At 40.4% G+C, this 12,117-nt stretch overlaps 1 protein-coding gene across 1 annotated transcript in view; it reads right to left on the reverse strand.

Moving 5' to 3' along the window:
- cacng2a (calcium voltage-gated channel auxiliary subunit gamma 2a) overlaps positions 1-12,117 on the reverse strand; it is a 52,508-nt gene that overhangs the window by 17,622 nt on the left and 22,769 nt on the right. The window contains exon 2 of the mRNA XM_088340165.1: positions 10,522-10,605. Coding sequence (XP_088196291.1) covers positions 10,522-10,605 — 84 coding nt within the window. The remainder of the gene's footprint in view (positions 1-10,521; positions 10,606-12,117) is intronic.

The raw sequence follows: 12,117 nt of genomic DNA on the forward strand, positions 1-12,117 counted from the left end.
TGCAGAGTGAGAATCATTTTATGAAATGATGAAGTGCTGCATTTTTTGCCCATGTGTTATTTTAACATGACAAGACTCATGGTAAAATTGACTTCACTGTGCGTTGTCTTTCAATGTGCTTTTCTTTTTTTTTTGCAACATGATGGACAGGTTTAATTAAGTTCTGAATTACCTTATTTTCTTAAAGGCACACCTAAAAATCACTGAATTGGCCAGAAATTAGAAAGTTCTCTTGTGCACCTTATATACCGCAGAATACTTTGGATAAAGTATTTATTGGTGTGCTTTACTACACGAGGTTTTACGGTATTAATGTATTTGCGTAATGAGTAATCACACGATAAACATCCCTGACCATAATCACAAAACATTGTATGCAACTGTTCTCAAGCGGGCCGGATCGGTAAAGGAATGTAAAGTCCAACTTTCTTGGCTTTGTTTTTCAGTATTATTCTTTATCATTCAGCTGACATTTGTAACCTACACAAATTTCTGCATCTATTGTTTTCACGGATAACAAGGAATCTTTTCTAAACACAACACATTTGTTCACAAACTTCTGTTGGTATACAAAATCATGCATGTCCTTGCTCCCCCATAGCTTATATATTTCATATTTAGTCTTTCCCTATGTTCCTGTCTGAAGCCTTCGCTCTGAAAATTCTGGTCTACTAGTGATCCCAAGAGCCAAGAAGAGATCCGCAGGGTTGAGAGCGTTCTCCATTTGGGCCCCGGTGCTGTAGAATGCTCTTCCGCCTGAGATTTGATCTGCAACCTCAGTGGAACTGTTTAAATCTAGGCTTAAAACACACTTATATTCTATAGCTTATGAATGACCTATATTTCATGTTGACAATATATGTGTATTATTTATTAATACTACATACTTAAATTATACTTTAAATATTTTATATTTTATTTTTAATTTCATTGTTTGTTAATGCAACATCCATCGCAGCTTGGTCATCCTGGAAGGGGGATTACCTTATGTGTGGTCCCTTTTCAAAGATTATTTGTTTTCCTCATTCTGAGGATTTTGAATTTTTCCTTGCCCTCATGTAGGTTTTAGATCAGATGGTATAATAAAAGTCTGTAGTTCGCAATAGTCTGTGATCTGTGCAGCCCTTTGAGCCTCCTTATGATTAGGGGCTATATAAATAAACAAACATGAGTTGACTTGAAAAAATAAATCATGTTTCTTATTGAATGTGTAACAGGTTTATTTAACAGTAGAGTGAATTTAGTTTTACACCTGAACCAACTCATCACACCATACAAACTCAAAACTGCCCTCAGGTGGCTGAAGAGAGCATTTGGTTTGCTTCTGATTGAAATGACCTAGAAACTTACTTCTTGTTTTTACATATTCAGAAATATATGGCAGGCCGGAATAAATCCTCCAATGGGCCGGACCCTGCCTGTGATCTGTATGTTTGACTTGCGTGCTCTAACATATGTTGTAAGTGTATACCAAGCACAATGGTTATACACATTTAAACATGGCGGCTCTTACTGAAGCCTTCATTTCATGTGCCTCACTGCCCATTGCGCCTTAAGTATGAAGAATATATGACAAGACTATTTTTGGGTGTGCACCTGATAATCTGGTGCTTTTTATACTTTAAAAAAATACAGTTAATCCGATATAATGATATCTTAAATGACCTCTACAATAAGAATTGACATCTTATGTTACAATGTAACATATGAATACTTGTTCACGGCATGGTGTAGTAAAAATAAATGTGAATGTGTTTGGAGAATTAAGCGTTTGATGAGCATGTGTTGGTTCGACTCTTCTCCTTGGAGGACATTAGTGGTGTGCCCTCGTCCATTTTTGGGCATTTGAGACGTCACATCCGGGTGGGCCTTCACCTGGAGTGACACACTGTGTATTACGCAATAGCAATGGAGGAAGAGCAAAACGAGAAGAAGGGGGGGGGCATGTAGAGGAGGAAGAGAAGAGCAGGAAGAGGGGGCCACCCAGTGCTGTCGAGCCATTTGTATAAATGTTAAACTTGAATATTCATAAGCCTTGTTTGTTCTGTTATTTTTGACGTGAACTAATAAATAATGTACAATACATGTTTTTGTGACTTACGTGTTTTATATAACATGATGTCTAGAGTTAATTGGATCTGTGTTATGGCATCATTTTCAGTTTGACACTATCACTTTTAATATGATTTGTCTGGAATCATCATTGTATTTGGTTGTCCAATGACCTCTATGTTGGAATAAGTTGTTTCACCTACAGACATGAAAATGGGTTGGTAGGTAAAAAGGTGAGAAGGGTGTGGAGGAGATATTTTACGGTACACTGTGCCACCCACCAAAATATTGATATATTTTCTTGGCTGAATCTAGCTTCAATGCTAGCATGAAAGCAGGTCAAATTTAGCTTGTCGTTACTGTTGTTACTTGTTGTTACTAAAGTGACTTATTCTCTACAGCTAGCCTGCTCCTGACTAGGCTAACAACTAGGCTAAGATTAGTGATATCTCTGGCACTTGTCTCTCGACTTTCTTGATATGTTACATTATTTTAACTATCTTGCATCAAAATTTTACATGAAGGCTGTATTGTATTGTATTTCATTAAATTGAGTGTATAATTGCAACAGTTGTTTTATAGCCATGTGTTTTTGTCTTATACCAATCAAGAATGCTTGTCAAATGGCCATCAGAGCTTTGATGAATATTATATCTGTTTTGGAGATTCTGAAGAGTGAGGCAAAAACTTGCAAAAAGGGTATCAAGTTTCTGAGAAGGGCTGGATTCTATATATACGTCATCCACTTCCCATCCATCTGTTCCCTCATCAAAGAGAGAAGTGTGTGTTCTTTATGAAGAATGAAAGAAATATAACAAAATAAAACCCGTGAACTAAAGATAGAACTGGAAAACGTGTAACTGACCGATCAAGCCAAAATGTGCCGGCGAGACATGTTCAAACTGCGTTCAATCAGTAAACCTGGATTTCTATTGCCCAACAGGCAACTGTTCCCGCCTGGGCAAATTCAGCGCCTCAAACACAATTCACATAGGCCACCCTTTTTGACTTCAAAACGGAGAATTTCTCTTAAAGGAGAGAGATTTTCATGCATGTATCTAGCATAATGTAATGATTTTAGTTCACCACTAGACAGTACTACATATCGGAGACTGTACCCTGAAACAGGCTGTAACAGATGAGTTTCAACTTGGGCAGTAAGTCTATGTAATAAACTTGATGATTTAATATTGTATGTGTACTTAATCGTTTGGATGTAAGAAAAACAATCAAGCAAAAGAAGCCTTAATGACTGAGACTTTCAACAGGTCTCTAATTTTATAAGGTCGACATCGAGAGGCACAATCAAGAATCTGGGATAGTATATAGCAGCATCTGCAACCAACATGGTATAGAAGTACCTGAATCCGGGTGGGCTAACTACAGACTGTCACTGAGAACAACAGGGCCAAGATCCTGTGGGATTTCAGCTTACAGACTGACAAGCAGCTCCAGGCTAACCAACCGGACATAGGGGTGTTGGACAAAGAGCAAAAGAGGTTGATAATAGATGTGGCCATCTCAGCTGAGGCCAACAAGGAAAAAGGAACACAAGAAACGGGCAAAGTACCATGGTTGAAAGTGCAGTTGGGACAGATGTGAAAAGTCAAGGCCAGCGTGGTTTCCGCAGTAGTGGGGCCACTTGGAGCAATAACCCCAAAACTGGAAGAGTTGCTCAAAAAGATCCCAGGAACAACATCTGAAACTTCAGTCCCGAAGAGTGCAGTCATAGGAACAGCTAAGATACTGCACAGAACCCTCAAACTCCCAGGGCTCCGGTAGAGGACCCAGGTCTGAAGATGTTACAGACAACACCCCACCAGGCGTAAGGAGGAAATTCTTATTTGTTATTTATTTATAATAAGTAGAGTAGATCATTTTGACGAGGTTATTTAGGTAGCTCACGTGCTGGAAAATTGTGAGCTAACTAAATAACGTTAGATGTTGTATGACTCCTCCATGACCTAATAAAAATATGTTATCATCTTTATAACGACATAATGTTTTCTGACAGGTTTGACATAATCGCAGCAAGAATTATTTCCCAAAAATATATTTTCTTATAACACTAACCCTTTCAACACAGTATAATGACACGCTCTGCCCATCCAACTGTTTGTCTTGTGTGATAACCCTCAGTCTTGAAATGAAAATGATGGCGCCCTGACCTACATAAAGAAAGAGGCTGAAATATTTATGGATGCCAGTGTCCTAATTGGCCAGCCACTGGGAGCGCTCTCATCCAATCAGAGTGCGGTCGAAGGGGTTAAGGTCTGCTACCAACACAGCCGCGACCGACAATTTTCTTAGCATCATTAGCGGCACTGTTAGCATACTTTGGAACATCCAGATGGAAAGCCCTCGCTCTGAGCATAAAGTCAAACTGTCTAATTGGCGATATGTGAGATAGCAAGCACACACACGCTAGCTAACAACTTTACTCTTGCCCCTGCTTCACCACCAATTCCTGAGAATAGTTGTTGGTTTTAGAAAACAAGAATGCAAATATACGAATGATAAACCACACATAAATGAAAAGTCAACTGTAAAAACCAAAACAGCTGGCTTTGTTGGGGAACGGCAAATGTTGTTGGGTCATTTTTCATTCCCACCACCACACCCGGTTTGTTCTTGTTTGTATTTGGTTTCTCTGTTTACATTGCTCCTTGAATTTTCCCTTTTTTGGTTTAGGTCTTCGTTAAATTTGACAAACAAATAAGGGTCCACAAAACAATGAAACGTCCGAACAAAACCAAACCAGAAAAAAATACTAAAACCAGAAATGGAAAACGCAAAGAATAAATTAACAAATAAAGAGGAGGGCACTAAACCACTGACAAAGAGGCCGAAGAAGAAACCAGAAATTAATGAAAAGAGACCTGGTAGTGGAATGATAATGACCCGACGACTTGTGCTATCCGCAAAGTCCCTATGCAGGGTGAGGATAATTGTAGACTATTATCAGATAATACACCTCATGGTGCAACCTGGACACATCGTCAGAGACTCTCCCAGGATCAACGGGTATTTCAGGTCATATCAGACACCCTCGCCCAGGTGACCAAGCCGAGGGTGATCAATCCCCGACTTGTGGCCAGGAAGTGCACTACACCACCGCCACCCCCTCCTCAACCACTGCCAGCGTGAAGCCTTTTTAGCTGCATGATGTTGTTGATGGCTTATGCAGTCCACAAATACCAAGGTGCCCGAGGACACTGTGAGGACCTACCTGCAAAGCCCCTGCAGCACACCTCAACAGGCTTGCAGCGGGCCCTCCACCTATTCCAGGTGTGTGATGATTAGACAAACCTGTACCCAGTTCCGAACACTGTTGGAAGGACGCTTATTCATTTTTCTTCTTTTATTTCTTGTTTTTGTTACTGTATTTTTCCTTTTGTTTCTTTTTTTTTCTATTGTTGTTTTTTTCTTTATCCCCCCTCCTCTTAAGTACATAATGTTACTTAAGAATTGGTAATGTAGGATTGGAGCTACAAAAACAACCGAAGAGCTGTTTGGGACCCAAAAGAGCCATCTTTTTTAAGCGAGCTATGCCAAAAAAGCCGGTTCTCTTAAAAAAAGATTAGAATTCCCTTCCCTACAAGTAAACTCTGGTCAAAAACGTCTCAGCAGGGTTTAATACTTTTGCAGAAAATTTCAAATTCTTTGATATACAAGAAATTTTAAAAGTAACGGAAATTGATATTTTCCCTGGTAATTAGTTACTTTTTCTGTAGAGCAATTCAGGCATTAACTCAGTTCTGTTTTGGAAGAAGTACTGAATAACAATTACTCATGACTTATCTTAACGTAACGTGCCCAACACTGTTTAACGGTGATTAAGGATCCATTGTCACATGCAGCTGCCTGTCAATGCTGACGTCCAGTTCATCTCTGTATGACGCTTTACACCGGAAAAAAACGGCAACCAGAGGATAAAGGTGCTTTTTACGAGTCAGATCAGGAGGCTTCTCCTGCTACTGGTAACCACGGAAACCAGTACTATCAGTTTCATCTGGGGGAACAAACCCCTACAAAAAATGGCCTGGAGAGAAATGGATGCTGCCAGGCTGTACTTACCCAAGACACACCGCAGGTAGTGGTGGATGATTCGGATGGTTAAGGGATGCGGGAAATAGGAGCCGCGTTGTGTTTGTAAAGTTAATTATCGCTTAATAAGGGAGCAATTGGATGAGGGTGACAGGTATGGAGCAAAGACAGAAGCAGACAACCAGCCACAGCATCAAGTAGGATACCAATCCAACACCTTTCAAAACAGACTTGTTGCCAAGGTAACAAACACCCATGATGCTCGGGCATGGTAACCACAGCGACATCCTCCTGTCCTGTATCTGGCAAACAGACCACCACAAACAAATGGCATCCGGCTGTTTAAGACCCGTCAATACCTAAAATAAGGCATCTTGATGATCAGAATGTTAATGCTAAATGTCACACACACTTGGGATGAGAACAGAAATGTCTGTAACCAATTTCATACAAAAACGTCAGGAAAGATGATGCACCTGTGTGCATTTTTCACACGAAACACAGCGAATCATTGGTGAGACAATTTCACTCAGCTTGGTGTGTTAGTTTCTCACACTTATATAACTTGATGATATCGGTATGACTGATGGAAAAGTTGCAAGACACTAGCAGTGGCTGATATTTGTTCTTGAAGCATGCCTTAACTTGTAAGTTTTCCCTATATTTCATACATTTTTCTTACATTGCAAATTGCGCATGCAGTATAAAATTTTTTTTACGGGAAAAAAAATTGAAATAAAAATATTGTAACTCGTTTTTTGTTAGAACAATCTCGTCTTGTCTAGCTCGAATTTAATCCAGATCATCCCCGTCACTGGTAGCATATGAGAATGTGCCGCATTGGGTTTGCAAGGTTTATCGCTTAACAAGGGGAGCAATTGGATGAGGTTGACGGCTATGTCAAACTCTAACTTTAGATCATTAAATTGTGCTAGTGCTAGGTTAACAATAAAAAAAACAATCCTTTGCCTGGTAATCCTGATAGGGGGATACCACATGTGCGGTCCCTTCAGAGCTGGAAATTAGGCTAACAATAGCTGGCATTTACCACTTAGAAGAAGAATAGAATAGAATTTACTTTTATTGTCATTCTTTGTAACCATGCACACAGAACGAAATGTCGATACACCTGACCCGCACAGTTAAATTGTAGCGAGCCGATGCAGCCTCAGCCAAACAGGGCGCAGCCATTCTGGACCCAACTGCTGTGTTGGGAGTCATTAGGTGACCAAACCCCCCAATTCCAACCTTTAATGCCAAGGCAATGAGTACCAATGTTGTAAGTCTTAGGCATGACTCGGCCGAGGCTGGAACCAGCGACCTACCAGTCTCGGAGCGGGCGCCCTACCATCTAGGCCACCGAGCTGATGCACTAAACCGTAGCGAGCCGATGCAGCCGCAGCCACAGCCAAACAGGGCGCAGCAGTTTTAGTCAGTAGGTGACCAAACCCCCCAATTCCAACCCTTAATGCAGAGCGCCAAGCAGGGAGGCAATGAGTACCAATGTTGTAAGTCTTAGGTATGACTCGGCCGAGGCTTGAACCAGCGACCTCCCAGTCTCGGAGTGGGCGCCCTACCATCCAGGCTACTGAGCTGGAAATTAGGCTAACAATAGCTGGCATTTACCAAACTGTGCGTTTTACATATAATTCAGCTACACATAATATTTGAATGTACTGCGATAATAAATAAAAAAGTAATTATGAACATGATAAAAATAGATGCAGGGCAGTAAAGAAAGAAAATGTGTTAAAATGTGGGAACTCTATGATTTATCTCTCCAACACTACCATTTTGGTTAAGGTTTAGTTGTGGATGAACCCATGTTGGGGAGGCAGGAATTGCAGGCAGAGGTTCTTAAAACGACGATATTCATTGACAAAATCGGGACCAAAGTAACAAACAAACAAGCTCAAAGCAACTAACAAATTGTCCAAACAAGAAACTAGAAACAAAAAGCAAACTTGACAAAGTTCCTAATACAAACAATGCCCGAAACTGGGAATGGAAGATGCAAGCATCAAATTAACAACACAGCCAGAAAACAAACTAACGTGGCATGAACGCAGCTCTAACAATGACACATGAGAATGACAGAGGAACTCAAAATGTCCCAACAAAGTTTGCCAAACAAAAATGTCCTTTTAAAGGGTTCAGGATAATTGGGCACAGGTGTGTCCAACTATCACACCGTTCAGAACACCAGTTGACTACAGATTTTCTCCCATTAAAAACACTTACAACAACAAAAGGCTTGACTCAAGACTATTATTTTAGTCTATGGTTGCGTTATTTTGAAACAAGACGTTCACAGAATATAATAAAGTGGTATCTCCTTATACCTGAACCCCTAAACACGAGAATTTCGGTATACGAGTATAATTTGCGCCAACAATTGTGCTGGCTATATGAAGGAAAATCCAGTTCATGAGCAGTCCCAGACCTTACCACTATAGACCGCCCGGGGCCACTCACCCCCTGACTAACCGTTCAATGCCAGAATCAGCGCGTCCCGTTTGAGCATACAAACTACTACATTTACATTCAAAGTTGGAATACCTTTAATTTTAGGTAAACAGTGAGTGTCTACGTATCATCAACAGTCTCTCAGCCTCATACCTGTCAACCTCTGCCAACTGCTCGCCTTATTAATGATCACTTATTAAGTGAATAACAACCCTTAAAAGCAAAACTTGGCACCTACAGCCAGACAGACTATGTAGAATACCTTGACAATTTTAGCAATCTACGATGATGTCCTCTGCTCCTAGTGGCCGAAACAATCCAGATTTTTTTTTCCCTATGCATATGCAATTTGAAATTATAAAAAAAAAACATATAAAATATGTGGAAAATGTAAAAGTTGACAGATTTGCCATCTCTGTGACTCCCATTTTGATATACATAAATGTATCAGGAAAATGTGGTTGTCTCACTAGCAATTTGATCTATGAGCACAATCCTAGAACGAATTAAGCTCGTATGAAGAGGAACTACTGTATTCCGATTTAACACAGAACACAAAACACAATACACCTGGGAACTGGCTTTTAAACATACTATCCCGATGTTGGTTACTGCCCTTTTTTCACACAGCCATCTTCCAAAAACGTGGACTAAAGGAACGAGTAACGAAATTTGTAAGCAAATGACATCCCTCGTTTAACATACGGCGTACGAACAGGGAAACCCCGGAAGAAGTCATCTGCGTGAAAAGGTGTTGCTGGGTTGTTTGCACACAGCACGCTAATCGATGGACACTGTGTTGACTGACTGGAGTGTAACACACACGCACGGCTTGGCAGGCGGCGGCCAAGCGGCATCGCGGCATCCTGGCATCAGCACCACTCGGAATACCACCGACAAGCAGTTTTGGGAATAGCGTGTTACAAAGGAACATGTTCCTGGAATCCAATTACTATACTCAGAATGAGTACTGTAATGTTACTATTCAAAATTTTGTAACTCAATTGCCGAAACAACATGGTACGTTACTCCCCTACGTTTTAAAAGCAGAACATGGATCATATTGTCATCTGTTCTTTGACAGTAACATACAACATTTAATCGGCCAGCGACACAATGCTGAACACAACACCTAGTGTTTGTATTTACCTACAAAGTAGATCTGAACACGGTTAAGGTCCCGCCGTCTTATGCACAGAGTATGAGGAGAGTAATTTCTCCCGAATGATACTCTGATATTCTCCCTACGATATTTACTCACTTCCAAACTGTATTTACAACAATAAAATAAAATACTGAAATCAGGGGGTCAGTTTGTATGTGCAAATATGGTTGTGTGTCACCAGTAGCGGGTGGTAGGCAGCAAGTGGAGAGGGGACATTACTTATACAGGAAGATCAGAATCAGTGGGGGAAAAGTGAGCACAGGATTTATGTTAAAAGAGTGCTGAATTTCAGTATTTTCATTTGTAAAGTTTATCTTTGCAATATAACATCTCTGGGGAAAAAAATAAGTCATCTTGGACATTCCCTACAAATGGAAAAGAAGATGTCTGTTTGGTTGAAGCCCAACCACAAAATGGATATGGGCTGTCTCTGTTAAGTGTCAAGATTGCACAAGCCAAGAAATATAAAGAGTTCATCGCTTCCATGGGTTATTGTACATGTATTGCTGTATTATTTTTTTTTATTTCTTTCAAATAATGTGTTTATATTTAAGCATATTTAGGGAATGGGCCTCACTGTGAGTAACACGCTACTTTTTGGTGCCAGTAATCTGAGCGATAACAGAATTACTTTTAAAATGTAGTAACTAGTAACTGTAAATAATTACTTTTTTCAGTAACATGCCCAACATTGCCAACAAGTGCCACTTTCTTGGGAAAAGTCAAACCCTCTGTGTGTGTGTGTGTGTGTCTGTGTGCATGTATGTGCCTTCGTGCGTGCAAAAACTTACGTAGAAAGTACTCGGACGGGTCAGCTTCGTAATTCGTCTCCTCAGGGAAGTGATCGATCTGTTTGCACATGCCCTTGAAGTTTCCTAGGAAGGCAAAATGGGAAAAATGTTAAAATAAAAGTGCTTCTTGGCTTCTTCTGACACTTGCTTTTCTTATTGGCTATTTTCCAGGAGGTGACCTTCCTCAAGCATTGTATTGTGTTTTGCGTCTCAAGAAGTATAATAAAACTATTTTTTATACACTGGAGATCACAAAATCCAAGGAAGTCATAGTCAGACCCAGCTCCACTCGTCATAAACGGAGACTGGTCTGCCAGCACTGGGGCTGTGCTGGGGAAGGCCCAGCAGTCATCGTTATAAGGGTCGTTACCCACCCCAGCCACCACTTATTTGACATCTTGCCCTTTAGTAGGTGCTACAGGTCCCTTAAAACACTAACAAATTCACTCACCCCTGAGACTCTTCGTGATTTAGGGCTATACAAATAAAGATGACTTGACTTGACTTGACTTGACTCAGAGAGTTTCTTTCCCAGGGCCGTCACCACCCTAAACAAGTGTGCAAAACTGTGAAAATATATATCTTGTGACTTGTTTCAATTTTTTTATTGTTGCTAATGTCATTGCACTACTTTTCTTTGCACTAGTGTTACCATGGACTATTTTTTTCATTACACTATCATAACTTGGACCATTGTCTTAACACTAGGTTGTAAATAGTTTTGCCTATTTATTCTGACAGTCTTTAATCTTATTTTTGTCTTCAGGATTTACTCCACCATTGAGAACCTGCTGCATCCGTCAAGATTTGGGAGCAGGAAGATGTAAACTGGACATTCTGTCATGACCTATTTTTAATGTTAATGATGTCTATGAAGTAGTTAACACGTTTTGCGACACGGTTCTGTGGTCTTGGGTTCAAATCCAGTTACCAGCCTTCCTGTGCAGTTTGCCCGGGTGTCCCCTGCCCACTGCTCGAAGATAGCTAGGATGGGCTCCAGCCCCCCCCCACGACCCTACTGAGGATAAGCAGTGAAGATAATGGATATATAGATGAATGGATATTTGTGTATTGTCTGTTGATATCGTTGCAACATACTAGTCATCCTGGGAGAGGCATCTCAAGTGCAAACCCTAATCAAGATTTCATCAACATATGTTTTTTGATCTATTTTTCTTTGGCCTCGTTGAGGTTTCTGATCAGGGAATGTTATGATAGTGGCCTGTTCCGCCTTTTCAGACTTTTTTTTAATTAAAGGTGATACAAGTAAACATGACTTGACGCTAAAGTTTTTATCACATGTTTACCCCTGTGCCCTGTCTAATCTCGTTGCATACAATGTTTCGCCAAGTTGATATCAATGTACTAAAGACAATTCTATTTTGTTTTATTTTATTTTAAGAGTGACATTAATGAGTGGTTAATTGTGGCTTTTTCTTTATAACTTTTCAGTAAATGTGATGGAGGAAGTTCACTTGTTGGTAAAGCCTGTTGTGTCTTGCTTTTCACACGGCACACTAGTGGGTAGTAGGTGGCGATGGGAAAACATTGGCAAGATGGCGTTCTGCCAAACAGCCGCTGATCTCGTTTGGCCAA

The sequence above is a fragment of the Urocampus carinirostris genome, chromosome 1, assembly GCF_059441175.1.
Source record: "Urocampus carinirostris isolate Australia breed hairy pipefish chromosome 1, RoL_Ucar_1.0, whole genome shotgun sequence".
Classification (NCBI taxonomy): Eukaryota; Metazoa; Chordata; class Actinopteri; order Syngnathiformes; family Syngnathidae; genus Urocampus; species Urocampus carinirostris.